Raw genomic sequence first — 16,248 nt, 5'->3', positions numbered from 1 at the left:
ATCCGGTGATGGACCTGGCTGGATGCTATCAATAATGATAATTACAGGGAAGCTTGAACTGGGAGTTCTGGCTGAGCATAGCTGTTAGCACAGAAGGTTATCTAAATATTCCTAGAAGTGGTTAGGTAAGTAATTAGAGATCTAAAAAGTTAGTAAGGCTGTAAGAAAGGAGGGGTCAGAGCTAAATTGTGTAAAGCTATTACTTAATGTCTACCTGACTTGGGCGGTGTCTCCTTGTGGAATTTACTTTAAGTCAGGAGACTCGCCTGTGGGCTGTTATCACTGTTAATCCTCGGAAGTTGGGTGACCACCTGGGTGATGTCTCCTTTAGTCCTTGAAAGTGGCTAGGGGAGATATCTGATTCCAGAGAAGGCCTTTCCTGAGGCTGTTCTCAAAATGCCTGGAATGTGTATGTCCAGAGAGTGATCAGTCCACACTGTTAGCTCTTCTTAGGGAAAAGTCAATTGGGAAAACTATGAAGGCACACATGATTTTCATAACAGAATACAGCTGATATATAACAAGCCAAGTAACACCAAAAACTCCTTGGGATTTGGCTTCCTCTGGAGGAATTCCCTGATCCCTCCAGGTAGTGACTTTGCCATAACCAGCTGAGTTCTTATGATATATTTCTGCGGCCCGCAGCAGGTGGAAAGGACCCTACCTCGTCATCTTGACCACTCCAATGGCTCTCAAAGAGGATGGCATCTCCACTTGGATCCACCACACCCACGCCTGACCTGTGGTGTCTGCAGCTGAGGAACATCCAGATGGAACCTGAAGAGTGTCCAAACATCCTACTGATCCCTCGAAGTTAAAGCTACACCAAAGACCCTGAGATGAAGCTTGCTCTGCTAATCTGGTGCCTCCTGATTCACCTGCTTGTCCCCCAGGGAGGGGCAAAACCCCAAACTAACCCCCATGCACCTTGGAGCCTGACCTGGACCCTGACCAATCCTGAGACTGGATGAACTTTTAAATTGGCCACTGAGACCCATCCCTTAGGTATTTGGTACCCCCAGTTAACCTTTGATTTATGTACCCTAGCAACGGACTCATGGACATCAGTTGATACTCACCAGGTCTTCCCCAAACACGCCTACCCCACTTGTTGGTATAGTAACTGGTGCATCTGCCCAGGGGGTAAGTGAACTCGCCAGTGCAGGGGGCCTGAGGCATATTATTGTGCTGCTTGGGGTTGTGAAACTAGTGCCTCTAGATGGGGGACTAGCAAACAAGACCTGGTCTCCTTTACTTGTCCCTACTATGGGGAGTCCACAATTGCTATTACCTTTAATGAAGAAGGAAAAAAGTTTGATTGGTTGACAGGCAAAATTTGGGGGCTTCGACTATACCTCCCAGGCAAAGGAGATATGGGGATCCTATTCTCTGTAAGGCTGGTTGCAATGCCCCCTCTGATCGTGGCAATGGGGCCTAATAAGATAATCAATCCTAGCCTAACAGAGAGAAAACCTCTCTCTCCCTCTAATTCCACCACACCCATGGATGCCCCTAACATGTCAGTTACATCTACACCTAAAGCACTGGGTGACTGGAACCATGTCTGAAAGACCCTCGGGGCCCCCAGACCCCCTGTTTACAATCTTGCAACAGTCATTCTTACTCTTGACAGTCCAGACCAGAGCTGACCACCTCCTGTTGGCTGTGCTATAGTGCAAAGCCACCCTATTATGAGGGAGTGGCTGTGTTGCCCCCCAATGACAGCCCTGGGTGGCAGGAACAAAAGGAGGCTATAGGGTCTTGCCGATGGCATTCAGATATTTCCCTGACCCTTGAACAAGTCTCAGGTCAGGGACTATGTATAGGAATGGTGCCCCACCACTTCCTGCCTCTTTGTAATCATACCAAGTCTATTGCCAGCCTAACCGGGTATCCGGTCCCAGCAGATGACACTTGGTGGGCATGCTCCTCTGCGCCCTGCGCCCATGTTACTGTGCTGAACCAAATTGGAGGGGTCTGTGTCCTCATACGCCTAGTTCCCTGAGTGGTTTTTCATGCCGCAGAGGAGCTGTCTAGCCTCAATGAAGCCACTCAGTACGCCCTCAGACAAAAAAGAGCCAGTCACAGCCCTTACCCTTGCTATTTTAATGGGCACTAGCATAGCAGGATTGGGGACAGGGGCGGCTTCCCTCATCACCCAGCAATGCTATTATGCAGACCTCCACATATCAATAGATGAAGATACTCAAAAAATAAAAACCTCCATCACCCACCTACAGGACTCTCTGTCCTCATTAGCTGAAATAGTCCTACAAAACAGGAGGAGACTAGACCTGTTATTCTTGAAGGAAAAGGGACTATGTGCAGCCCTGGGGAAAGAATGTTTTTTTTTTTTTTTTTTTTGTTTTTTTTTTTGGTTTTTCGAGACAGGGTTTCTCTGTGTAGCTTTGCGCCTTTCCTGGGACTCACTTGGTAGCCCAGGCTGGCCTCGAACTCACAGAGATCCGCCTGGCTCTGCCTCCCGAGTGCTGGGATTAAAGGCGTGCGCCACCACCGCCCGGCAAGAATGTTGTTTTTATGCAGATCATTCAGGAATAGTTAAAGATTCCATGGCAAAAGTCAGGGAAGGTTTAGTTTAAAACAAACAAACAAACAAACAAACAAAAAACCATAAAGCTACCCGAAGTTGGTGTGAGAGCTGGTACTCCCAGTCCCCCTGGCTTACTACTCTGGTCTCATCCCTCATAGGGCCCTTAATACTTTTCTTGGTGGCCATCACGTTTGGACCCAGAGGCCCCGGACACCATGCTCCTGTTGCCGACAATGCATGTGCGCCTGCTCTGTCCTGGTAGGATGTGGGCCCCGACCGGCCCAGCCCAGCTGCTATGCCCATCCCTTGGTGGCCGACTGGATTTAGCTCCGCCCCTGTTTAGACACGCCAGCTTCCAGCTCAGCCTTTGCCAATTTGATCTCCAATTCTGGCCATGCCCTCTCCAGGCCAACAGTGTCTGTCCGTAAGCTGCCCAATTGTAACAGCCTAGGCTTAGTGTGGACTCGCTCAGTGCTGGCTTCAGAGCCTCATCTCCCTCATCTCGACACACCCAATTGTGGTGATGTTGTATCCCAGTCATGAGCAGATGCCCTTTGGACCTGCATGGGTAAATGGGTATGGTACCCACTGGATAGAGAGCTAAGATGTGGTCTTGTCATCTTGCTACTCCTGCCAGCGCCCACAGAGGAGTGCCCCACGTGGAACCCAGGACCGGGCACCAAGGGCTCTGAATTCTGCTTGCACCCACAGCCCTTTCTCTGCTGCTACCAAACAGGTGCGCCTTAGCTGTGCCGGAGCTCTGCTGAAGAGCCAGGCAGAAGAGAAGTCAGAGCATTTATAATCTCCAAGCTTGAGGGCTCCACAGATCTACACAACAGGCAATCAGTCCCGACAGTTCTGGGGTGAATCTCAGCTTCGTGACTTTGAACATTCTACCATGCTGTGCTAATGTGGGCATTTAACAAGGCAACTCCATGTAGTTAAAAAGGAGGTTTATTTTGGGATAACTTTACAGCCAGTAAAGGGGTTGGTTATAAGATCTGAGAAAAGTGAGGTGTAGTCCAGCAGGGTTCTCTGGAGAACTCTGACTTGGTCTTCCATCCAGCATCCAGGACCACGAAGAACCAAGAGGTCCAGCACATACAGATCTCGGGGTCTCAGCCCATCCCAGGGGTAGGTCATAGGTAGGCGTGGCAGTTACCAGAAGCCTCACTAGGGGTAGTACTTCCAGGTCAAAGCTACCCAGTAACACTGTGCCTCAATTTCCCCATCTAGCACACTGTTCAGTTCTCCAGACACTGCCACAGATGTGCTCTTCCTGTCCAGAATAGCACATAGTGGGTGGTCACAGAGCCAGCTGGCCCCTCTGTTTCTGGGGGCCCAACCTGGCCTCCACTCTTCACAGAGACCTATCAGCAGCTTCAGGACTTCTAGTCATGGCCAGATCAGCACAGTCAATGCTTTGGCCAATGCCACTGTGGTAAGCCCATCCCCGGAGCCTGGAAAGTCTGTGCCGTTGTGGGTCAACTCCCTGTACCTTATTTTTTCTCCACAGACACCCACCTGAGGTGTCTGCAGAAATACAGTCTGTTCCTATTCATGTTTTAGAATCCCTGACAGCTGGGAGCTAGTGACATGTGGGTTTGATCCACTAAAAAGACCTTGGCAGTGCCCTGCTGTGACCCTGGAGAGTTCCCTCATGTCAGTTGTTCCTCTATCCACAGCTTCTCCCAAGCCCCCTCTCTGAAGCCCTTGGGGACCCTGTCCTTGGACAAGGCTTCTAGTGTCCTGAGCCTCCTGGAGAGAGTCCTGGCAGAGGAGACAGATCCCCTGGGGCCTGTTGCCCTGCTGGTCATCCTGCACTTCCTGAAAAGTATGACTGCTCTGGAGCTAAGGAGCTGGAGCCGCTGACCAAGCTCTGGGAGGGACTTGGAGGAGGCTTCATGTCTGTGGTCAGCCTGGACCTGGAGGAGCAATCAACCAGTGAGTGGCTGTCCATCACCGAGGTGAGGCAGGCAAAGCTGGGCAGGATCTGGCCTTGCAGCCCCCTTATCGTTTAACTGTGGATGAGTCAGCACCCATTTCTGGGCTGCATCTCTGGATGCCATAGGAGAAGATCCTTTTGTCACATGAGTGGAAATTCCACTTGAACACCGCACATAGTTAAGAATGGTATTAAGAGGCACTGGTGGATAAGGGCCCTCCCCATATCTAAGAATCTGCCAACTGCCTCAAGTGGGGTGTCCTCTATGTGGAGTGGTCCACCCATCATGTCTGCCTAAATACACAGGCAGGCACTCTGGAGAGCAGAATTTGCCGCTGGAAGGGGAGGCTATTAGAAAATTCATCCTTGCAAGTTGCTAGTGGATAGAATTAGGAACAGGGTGCAAGGGCAGTGGAAATGGCACAACCAAGGAGGCTGGCACTGAGGATTGTTCACCTGGACAGGTAGGCATGTGCGAAGTCTGCCCGGAACTAGGGATTTGGGGCACTGTGGTACGTGAGGAAACCCTGGCCTTCGGTTTTCTTACTGGAGAATGGGATTCTCACACTAGCCTTGCTAAGACAATGGAGAAGTGAACTGGATGTCTTGCCCAGCAGAAGGTGGACAGCCACTCAGTGAATTTTCTTGGTCCCCTCCCCTGTACTCACTCCCACATGACTTTGGGTTTTGTTTTGTTTTTTAATATGAAACTTGGGCGCCTATATTATGGGCTTCACACTGAATCAGTGGTGGAGAGTGAGGTGGTCCAGACAGGGTAGGCTCCAGTTGGCAAACACAGCAGCAACACAGCACACTAGGAGACCTGCAGGTTGACTGGATAGACAGAGTTGGAGAGGTTACAGGAGGCTGAGGTAAGGAGAGGAAGTCAGGCCTTGATCTTGAGGCCACTAAGGGTTTGGAGTCAGAAACCCAAGCATCTGTGACCCCCAGATCAGGGCCTGTGATGGTGGGACCTGGTGTGGGAGCAGGAGCAGAGCTGCAGCGTCCTCCCAGGTGGCTGGTGGGCCTAGGACCCTGGTGATGAGCGTGCAGTGCCTGGCATCCCTGATGATCTCAACTGACTTCTGCACAGCCTCAAATTCATATCCAGCATCGCCTTGCTGGTGAGTAACCATCCACTCCCACAACTAGACCCAGACGTCATTCCTTAGAATGGTCTCTGAGAGCTCATTCTCTGCACCTCCATGCACTTCCCGGCATTTTCTTCCTTTACCCAGGCTGTGTCTTCTGCCCATGCTGCCCTTTCCCCCTTGATCTCCTAGAAAATTCCTCCCCTCAGAGCCATGCTTGAGCACTAACTCCTCACCAGAAACACACACACACACACACACACACACACACACACACACACACACACGCCTGAATTCTCTCTTTATGGGCAGGTCTTCCATCCTCAGTTACTCTAACATCTTGAGCATGTCTCTGCATAATAGGACTGTCCCTCCTTCCTGATGGCCCTGGAGTCCCAGGCATATTTGAACAATCTCTGCCCAGGGCTAGACCCAAGTTCACACTCATCAAGTGTTTGTAGATCCAATGGGGACTCCCATAGTGATCTTCAGCCACAGGTCCCACCCCATGGTGACAACCTCCCCTCAGGACTCCAAGAAGCCATTGTATCTTGGTCTAGAGGCTCAAGCTTTCTGGGCTTGAATAGTGGGCCCCCAGTCCTGAGTGGGTAGAGGGGAAGCCCAACCTGAAAATGGACACCCTGGCAGAAAGCCCTCCCTTCTAAAGTCTAACCATGGCTCCATTTGACCCCAGGCTTGGAGGTGCAAAGCCTGTACCTGATGGAGGCCAACACCTGGAGGGCATCCAGATGTACCAGGCCACATCCACACCTCTGCAGGTGAAGTGAGCTGGCTCCTAGGGGAAGGTGGGTGAAGAGGAAAGCTGTCTGGACCCCTGTCATGTTCCAGGTGAAACATCTGCTCTGATATCACTGTCTGTGCTTCTTTGATGGGCTAGCCTTAGCTTGCAGAGCCTCAGTTTCTTCATATGTAAGATGGGCTATTAGCTCTTGGCTGGTGGATGGCTGTGAAGGTAGAAGCCCCCAACACATTCTGGCATTCACTTAATCTCCTCCAGTGAACCACATGATTTCCTCAGAAGTAGCTAAGTGAAAAAGGCCCCCAGCCTTGACCACTCAGGAGTTGGGGATCAGTGTGCAGGACAGACAAAGGGATTTGGAACTACAGGTTAGGATGTGTAAACCAGGGCTGATTGGAATGCTGCCTTTTCAGTCAGTCATGTGATCTTAGGAAAGTCACGGGCTTCTGCCCCTCAGTTCCCCTATTGTAAAAGGGAGAGAGCAATGCCTTCAGAGATATCTAGTGCTTCCCACTCTGCCAGGCCTTTCTGAAGTCATGGTCATCTACAGCTGGCTCACCTTGAGCATCTTCCAGGGCACCCTGGAGGCACCTGGTCTAGAGGCCCAGGTCCCTGATGGCTCAGAGAAGGCTAAGGCTCAGAGGTGAGCAAACCCCACCCAGTAGATTGCAGAAGACCTGTGTCTCCCTCACGCCCTGGAGAAGTCAGGCCTCTATCTCTTCCCAGACCCCCTTCATGGTGGGCAGATCAATGTTTATCAGTGTGCGGGCTGGGACCTGCTCCCCTCTCATCTGGGATCTGGTTTTAGAGCTGAGACTCTGAGAGGAGACAGGGCTTTCCAACAAGTCCCTGAGGCTGGACCTCAGGCCCTGAGTTGTGGTATGGCCACCTTTAAAATCTTCCTTTGTCCCTACAGGTTCCTAAGCACCCAAGTGCGGTCAGATATACTCTCCCGAGGTATGGGCACTACTGGGGAGCTGAGCACAGCTGTGACCTTTCACCTGCAGCACCAGGCCCAGGTACTGGGTAGTGAAGCACCTGTCTGGTTAACCCCCCTCCCTGCCCCACTGTGCCCAGATTTGTTCACTGGACAGCCAAGGTCTAAACATGCTCAAAATAGCATACCAGGCTGGAGTGACGGCTTGGTAGCCAAGAGCTGCTCTTCAGAGGACCCCTGATTCCATCTGCAGCATCCATGTGGCATCTCACAGCTGTTTGTAACACCAGTCCCAGGGATACAAGGTCCTGTATATGGTGTACAGACATGCATACAAGCAACACACACACACACACACACACACACCCTATCATATTTATCCTCAGAAATCCCCATGGTCCTCCAGGGACCAGAAGGGGAGTAATGTGCACTTTTCACAATAGCCACATAAATAATTTAAGCAACTTTCACTGGGATGTCAAACTGCCTGTTCCCTGTGGTGCCCAGAAAGACTACATGATTGACCCCATCTTAAGGGGATAGAGCAAAGATACCATCCTAGAGCTGTATAACTAAAAGAAATTTTAAAATAAATACATGATACATACATATACACATACATACATACACACATGCATACATATATACATCCTACAAACACATACATACATACATACATACATACATACATACATACATACATACATAAAAACACATATAGAATCACACTGGCCCACCATAGGAGCATGTGGACAGGTAAGATCCAGGGAGTCATCTCTACACTGGGCTTCAGGAGAATGGAGGCCAGAAGTGTGTCTCAGGACCAGAGCATGTGCCTAAAATTCATGAGGGCCCTGGGTTCTATCCCCAGCACTTTAAAAACAAAACCACGCGACCTCAACAACAGTAGGCAGGGCACTACTCAGAAAACTCTGGAGACTGGCTGAGTTATGGACTGCCACTGGGGTGGTGTGAAGAGGGAGGGGTTCTCTATAAGCTGGCATGGAAAGGCTTTCATGGCAGGGGGTTTGGTTTCACAGTATGCAGTATCCAAACTCCCAAATCTTTTTTTTTTTTTTTTTTTTTTTAACCCTAGAGGCATTTAAAGAAAACCTCTGTTGCTCACAGTGGGTCATTCTGGAGCACATGAACTCCCATTGTGACCACCATAGCAATTTGTCTGCATCACCTCCCAAGCCTCCATCGGCCTGGTTACAAACATCACTCCTCAACCCTCCAGTGTGGTGATATGTTGTGTACCCTAATAAACTTGCCTGAGGATCAGAGGACAGAATCAGCCACTAGATTAGACATAGAGGCCAGACAGTGGTGGCACACACCCTTAATCCTATCACATGGGAGGTGGAGAGCCTCTGTGAGTTCAAGGCCACATTGGGAACAGAGCCAGGTGTGGTGGCGCACGCCTTTAGTCCCAGTCAGCAGTCCCAGTCCAGATTAAACAGAGAAGATGTGCTCCCTGGAGCCAGAAAGGAACCCTGTGCTCATGTGTAAGAGGTCAGGTTAGAGGCTGCCATGAGAAGACACTGGGTCTGGAAGAGCCTAGGACAACTTATATACTTATTTCCTGTAAACATCACATCATAACCCATTGGTGGCCTCATTTCTACCCCAGCTGTCTGGGGTCCTTATGGGTATCACCTGCCCCACAGGACCGTCCCCCTGGGTGTGTCAGTCACTTCCAACCAGAACTCTGCTGAGTCAGTAGAAGCTTGCCTGGAGGGGTAGCTTTTAGGGAAATCCAGCAAGAGAGATACACTCAAGTGCTCATTTGGTAAACACCTACTGTGTGCATGCCTAGTCCCTGGTGGTTGGTACTGTTGTTGCCATCCTTGATCCCCTAGAGAGACTTGAAGTCACCAGGCAGGGTGAGTCTGGTGCAAACCAGGATGGGGATGGGCTCCTCTCTGTCATTCTCTGCAGGGAAGTCCTGAAAAGGAGTCACTGCTAAAGACTGTCATTTGTGGGCTGTGGCGTGTCCCTATGTGCTCTTGTCACCACGTTCCTGCTCTTTCTGGTGGCTGGGTGAGGAAATGCCCACATCAGGGCTCTATTTGTCTCCTCCCAGATTCTATAGCGATCCCCATGAGACTTCTGATCTGGGGCTCTCTTAGGGTGAGCTGGGCCCCTGCTGCCAACATGAGCCCAGCAGCGGGGGATCCGAGCAAGACCAGGCTGAAAGGGCTTGAGGCTCATGGGGCTGTCCTCACCAGCCAACCCTTCTGCCTACTACAGGGTCCCCACCTCTGAGCTGACCACAATTCATAAGAATCTCACTCTTTCCCTGGCCTCTGCTGAAGGCTTCCTCATGCCAGCGAGTGTGTGAGGGCCAACAAGTGGGCAGCCAGCAGGTGGCTTATAAGCTCTGGGGCGAGGAAAGCATGGGAGGCCTTTTGGGGTCTCCTCCCACTGCTTACTTGCTGATGGCTTCCTTGCCCTGGTGGGAAGCAAATTCCAGAGAAGAAAGACCCAGATGGTACAAGTGACAGAGACCTTTCTCCTGACTCCTGTTTGAATGAGAATGCCAAACATAGTCATGGGATCAAGGTCAGCTGTGCCCAGAGCTGACTTCACTGGTGACCTCCACCTTCCTCCAGGTGGCCTGTGTGGCTGTCACAGCTGCCATGCATCTTCTCTTTCTGGTTTCCTTCTCCTGGATGCAAATGGAGGGACTACTGCTATGGAGCAAGGTGGTAGCTGTGAGTATGTGCCCGGGCCCCAGGATGAGGCTGCTCAACCTGCCCCACACCTGGGCCTATCCCCAAGCCCATCAGTACCATTCAACATCCAACAGCACCTCAGCACTACCTAATACATAGTACCCAGTACCACTGAACACCCAGCACTCATCATTACCACAGTCCTGTTTCACCCAGTACTTGTCTCTAATACTTGTCTTTGATGTGAGCTCAGTTTTCTCAGACTCTAATTTTACCCAGCCTGTTTCTCTTAAGTTCCCTCCACTTAGCAGCCTCAGCTCCCCACCTCTAGTTCCTAATCTGAAACCAGCTAGCACTGTGCCAATTGCCACCCTTCCTGCTCACTGGCTCCCAGCCCTAAGACTTCAGCCCAGTCTTGACTCTCTCTGCTGCAACCAATAGTATCAGGCCCCAGACCCCACACAGCACTCTGCCCTGGTTCTTAGATTGACCCAGGAATTCCAGGGGACAATTGTGTGCTGGATCCTTGAAAGAAATGAGTGGTGGCATGGCCTAAGGCCATTTTCTCCTTCCTGTGGCCATTGTGGCCATCACCCTAGCACTGTACCCCCATGACTTCTGGACACTGGTGGCTCAATGTGCACACAGATGCCATCTGGGCCTTTCTGGAGCCTGTGCTATTGTGCTGACTGTGAGCTCAGAGGTGTGGGTGCCACAAGGGAGGGGCATGTCGGGAAGAGGGAATACCTCTTGCCCACTGGCACCCAACCTCCATGCCAACACCTGCATCCTGGTCCAAGTGGTGATGGTCACTGTGTCCAGCACCCACCACCATGCACACATGCTAAACCCACAGCCTGGCATGCAGCAGAAGATCAGGTTCCAGATGTGGTGAGGCCCAGCTTGGGGGCAGGATGAGACTGGTGTGCAAGGCCAGCTGGCACCCCACATGAGCCTGGTCGAGTGTGAGCACAGTGAGTATGTGTTGGGATGTGTGGCCAAGCGTAAGCCCATGTGAAACAGAGGAGTACATGTGTAGTCTTACTTTTATGGGACTTATGCTTGGATATGTCATGCTGTAGGAGGTACTGTGTATGCCAGCCACTATCCCAGGGCCTTACTGTCTGCAAAAGGTGCTGAAAGTTTGCTTGAGACAAGACAGGTGGACTCCCCAAGTCAGGACATCCGCAGTTTGGGATCTGAGTAGTAAGGATTCAGGTCTCCAGCTCTACCAAGAACCCTTCCCACTTCCCCAGCATCATGACCTCTGGAGCATGATGGGTTGATCTTCTTCCTATGGCATTGCCTCCTCTGTTTCCTTCTTCGCTTGAACCATCCCCACAACAGCAGAACCACTCAAGCCAGCAAGTCTCTGAGAAAACAGGGAGCCCAGGCCCCTGGAGAGGGGGTGCAGAGCCTTCTTGGCTCATGCACCCCATACCCTTGCCCATTCTGGGCAGCTGCCCTCATTTTTGCAAACTAGGCTTGGGATGAAATCTCATCTCCCAGTACCACCACCCTACTAGAAGGGAGTAAGGTCCATGCAAGGGCTTTGCAAAATGTTCTTACAGTCTGTAGCTGTAGACCCTCTTTTTGGGTGCTCCTCCATCCATCAGACCCAAGGGAGCATACTGGCCTCTCAGCTCTGCCTCCTTTCCCCACAGGGCCATGGTGAAGCTGGTGTTGGCCCTGCTAACTGCCCTGGGCCTGACTTGGCTGGTTGGCCTCCTAGTGCATCTTAGCCCAACCTGGGCCTCTGCTGCTGTGGGCCTCAATTCCTTCCAGGTATTTCTAGGCCCTGGCCATGTAGAATGGGGCTTTGGCACACTGCAACTCAAGGTATGTGGTTAGCCAGAACTAAACAAGGGGTGAGCCTCCATCACAGAAAGTATCCAACAGCAAAGTGGGGCATTCTACAAAGAGGGGATAAGTGTGGCATGGCAAATGGTATCCTTAGATCCACAAGTGGGACATGACAGAGGACTTTTGGTTCACTGGACAGTTGTTGAAGAAGCTGTGGCCTACCAAGGGGATGGTCAAGGGTCATGGTATCTGGGCCACTTCAAGGATCACCAGGAGGTCTCAAATATTATTAAAAAACCAGCCTTAATAATATTCTTCCCAGGGGCCCAGAAAAGGATTATTTTTAATTATCATTTTTAATTACTATTTTTGGGAAATGCATCTAAATACACCAAGCTCTTTGTCCATCTACTTTATTCCTCTGGGATAAAATCCCATCTACCCAGGTTCAGTTCTGTTCTCGTGCCTAGATCCTTTCTTGCCTCATTTCTCTCTACCTTTATCTGCTGTCCCATCTAAGTTCTATCTTAATTCTCTCATCTTTTTTGTTTTGTTTTGTTTTGTTTTTTGTTTTTTGAGACAGAGTTTTTCTGTGTAGCTTAGAGCCTTTCCTGGAACTCACTCTGTAGACCAGGCTGGCCTCAAACTCACAGAGATCCGCCTGCCTCTGCCTTCTGAGTGCTGGGATTAAAGGCGTGCGCCACCACCGCCCTGCAATTCTCTCATCTTAATTCTACCTCATTTAGGTCCTTCTCATCTTGTTCTTCCCCATTTGGCTCTTCCTCATCTTCCATCTCGTCCTCAAATTCTCTCTGGTCAAAATCCTCCTTATACCTTTCAGTCCTTCATCCTCAAGTTCTCTAGGGTATTCAGTTAGAAACACAAGCAATAGCAATCCTCCACCTCCAGCCAGGTCACCAGACTTGAATTCTTACAGGGTCACAAAGGCAGGTAAGTATTTTCCTCGGGCAGTGACTGTCACGCTTTCTATTATAACCCAAAAAGGGAGCATTTAAAGGAGGAGATCAACTGAGAACTAATATCAAAAAGGGGATTTATGTGCTCAGTCTACATTCCTAGAAGTGGTTAGGTAAGAAATTAGGAGTCTATAATGTTAGTAAGGTTGTATAAGAAAGAAGGGTCTCTCATCTTGCACAAGCTTATTATATTGAAATAAAGCTTATTATTATTGATACTTTTATGAAAATATAAATATGGTAAGATAAAAAGGTCAATTTTAAATCTACTTTTAAAAAGGAACTACTTGTTTTAAATAAGTAATGAAAATATTTTTGTCTGAGTTTATCAAATGTTACTGGACTGGACATTGTTAATATATATAATGGAGTTTTTTGTCTGAATATCAAATCTTAATGGACTAGACATTGTTAATGTAATTTTTGACTGTATATATTGTATATACTTATTAGATAGTTTTTCTTGTATTAGTTATAAGCTTTTTTTTAGACAAAAAGAGAGGAAATGTGATGGTATTATATTCCCCAAAAGACAGGCGTTGTTTCCACAAGGGTGTTACCTTAGTTTAGGAGATCATTTGGCCTTGGATGTTTGATAGGTATTTTAGATAAATATACTGTTAGGAGTCCTTGGAAGTATACATAGCTTACAAGAAAATCACTGTAGGAACCAGCTAATACATCAAAAACAAAAGCTAAAATATCACCAAGACTTCTTAAGCCACGGCTTGACCTTTAGAAAAGTCCTTGACTTTTCCAAGTGTAGCTTTTGTGATAGTAGCTGAATTCCATTACATTTTCCTATGGCTTGCAGCAAGGAGGCCCTCGCTTTAGGTATCCCTAGGCCACTGCCAAGTTGGCTCAGGCCACCCTATCTGTGATGACAAAGGTTCAGGGAAGGGTTCAGTCAGGAGGCTAATACTTAAGTCACACAATAAAGCCACTATGGCTTGGTGCCAGAGAACCTGTATGTCCCTGTCTATAGCATTTACAGACCTGTTGGGGACCCAGACAGGGACAGATGGTGCCAGCCTGGGGGCTAGGTGGTAAGAGGATGACAGCCCAAACAAGTGGTCCCTGGCACTGCCTCCCTGTCCCTTGGGGGACTGTCCCCTTTGTCCATGCCAGCTTTCCCTACCCCCACTCCCTCTCAGGGCCAAAAATAATAACAGGGCAAGGTTGAACAAAGATATGCTCCCAAATCAGGGGTAGACTCTGCCTAGGGCCCAGCATCCTCAGAGTAGCAAGACTCCCTCAGAGATGAGGGCTGAGGCTGTAAGTCCTGCTTCTGATACCTGTGAGATTGCTCAGGCCCAGCTCATAGTTTTATCTCAAAACAAACTTGTAGATTGGAAAACTGAGGACTTTTACAGTTATCTACTTGCCCAAGGCCTCAAAGCAGCCTGATATAGACCAAGCTGGCTTTGAACTCACAGAGACCCACCTGCTTCTGCCTCCCGAGTGATGGGATTAAAGGTGTGTGCCACCACTGCTTGGCCTGTATCTGGATTCTTAGTCTCTTCGGTAGTCAGCTTTGACTGCAGACAGGTCCTCCGGAGGGGAGCCCTGACCACTACTCATCCATTCAAGTCACAGCTAGATCACCTACCATGATGTGAGGTGCTGGGGATACAGCACAAAAAAAGTCCCATTGAAGGTGACAATCTGGAAAGTAGAGGCTGACAATGACCCAGATAAAGGATGGCACAGTGGTGAGGGGACAAGGCAGAGATAGGAAAGGTCCTGTCCCATATTGTCTTTCCCCCTGGACCTGGGAGACTTGACCATTCTCTGCTAGGTTAGTATGGAAAAAAGAAAGGACTTCCTAGGGAGATGGCTTAGTAGGTGAAGAACTTGTCATTCAAGGATGAGGACCTGAGTTCTGATCTCTAGCACTCACATAAAAATCTGGGTGCATCAGGGATTTAGCTCAGTGGTAGCCTAGCAAGCACAAGGCCCTGGGTTCGATCCTCAGCTCCAAAAAAAAAAAATTGCCGTGGTCGTAATAAAGACCGGAAGCTGAGCTTTTGGGGCTAGAGAGATGGCTCAGAGGTTAAGAACACTGGCTGCTCTTCCAGAGGTCCTGAGTTCAATTCCCAGCAACCACATGGTGGCTCATAACCATCTGTAATGAGCTCTGGTGCCCTCTTCTGACATATAGGCATACTGTATACATAATAGAAAGACAGACAGACAGACAGACAGATAGATCTTAAAAAAAAAAATCTGGGTGCTGCAGCATGTACCTCTGACCCTAGCTCTGAGAAGGCAGAGACAGGGGACCTTACTAGCCAGCCAGACTAGTTGAATAAGCGAGTCGCAGGTCCAGAGACACCTTGTCTCAAAAGGTAAAGTGGATAACAATTGAGTTTGAGACCTAATATTGACCTGTGACCGCCACATGCATGCATATACATGTGCTTACACACCTGCAGAAACACAGGGTACTGGGTGCTGTGTCTCCTTTCCTGACATAGCTCAGGGTCCCCAGTACTCAGAGACTCTATCCCAGCTCTGCCCCATGTGTCTGAGTATCCCTGGGGAGGTTTCTCTAGCTCAACACAGAACAGGAAGGTGACAGAAGCTTGTTGTCATGGTGATTACTTCAGCGTGCTGCCACTGCCCCTTCATGACCAGGATTGCTCCCCAGGCCTGCTGGAAGTGGGGACTCAGGTCAGAGGTGCAAGCAGTGGAAACCCTAGACTCCCCCTCCCCTCTCTTTTCCCCCTAACCTGTGGCTTCTTTTGTTTCTGAACTTTCTCTTATTTTTTTTCTGTCTCTCAGGCTGACAATGTTTTCTCTCTCCCCCCTCCCATCTGTTGATATTTTTTTCTGGCATTGCTAGGATCGTCCTCATCCTCTAAGCTCTCTCTTCTCCCAGTCTGGCTTCTTCTCTGCTCTGTTCCTGGTTCCTGTGGGCATGGTGCTATAAGACACATCCTTGACTCATTCCAGGCTGTGTCCTTGGGGGCTGAATCCCTTGTGACTTCCCCAGGCTTGGCTTTCCTTTTGTCCTCTCTTTTACATCACACCTCCCGTCTCTCTGTCTCTCTTCCTTCCCTACACCTGCAACCCAGCCTTTCTGTCTTAGGCACAAATTGGGCAGGACAGTGATGAGGGCCAGAGAGACCAGAATAAGCCCAGCCTCATTTGTTCTTCAGAGGTGATTTTGTTTCCTTCTGACCCACGATGTCTGGTTTCGTGGCAGGAGAGCAATGCCTCACTTCTTTAACCAGTTGTAGCTCACATCTACCCTGGAAGACCCATCTAATGAGGACTGAAGTCCTTCATGCCTTAAGGAACCTTCTGGTGGTCCAACTGAAATAACCTTTACAAAGGGGCTGAATGCAAGACCTGATGCACACTAAAGCTCTCTGAATGGAGACTCATTTGCTCATTCATTCATTCATTCATTCATTCATTCATTCATTCATTCATACTTCACAGATCCTCCCACCCCCAGGCCAGTGCTGGTTCACACCACAGAGAATGCTTGTGTGTAGTTG

General features: G+C 49.5%; 1 protein-coding gene across 1 annotated transcript; it reads left to right on the top strand.

Moving 5' to 3' along the window:
- Positions 1-2,766: 2,766 nt before the first annotated feature.
- On the top strand, positions 2,767-15,674 carry Adgrd2 (adhesion G protein-coupled receptor D2). Its single transcript, XM_076568757.1, is given in 19 exon segments — positions 2,767-2,809; positions 3,189-3,287; positions 3,918-3,954; positions 3,956-4,045; positions 4,237-4,394; positions 4,397-4,518; positions 5,448-5,566; positions 5,568-5,620; positions 6,870-6,990; positions 7,264-7,366; positions 9,226-9,257; positions 9,259-9,327; positions 9,538-9,616; positions 9,900-10,042; positions 10,503-10,580; positions 10,582-10,644; positions 10,728-10,853; positions 11,627-11,801; positions 15,624-15,674. Coding segments are annotated over 19 exon segments (1,761 nt in total).
- Positions 15,675-16,248: the final 574 nt, after the last annotated feature.

Source organism: Peromyscus maniculatus, chromosome 4, assembly GCF_049852395.1.
Source record: "Peromyscus maniculatus bairdii isolate BWxNUB_F1_BW_parent chromosome 4, HU_Pman_BW_mat_3.1, whole genome shotgun sequence".
In the NCBI taxonomy this organism is placed as follows: domain Eukaryota; kingdom Metazoa; phylum Chordata; class Mammalia; order Rodentia; family Cricetidae; genus Peromyscus; species Peromyscus maniculatus.
This window is presented reverse-complemented; position numbering and strand designations above follow the sequence as displayed.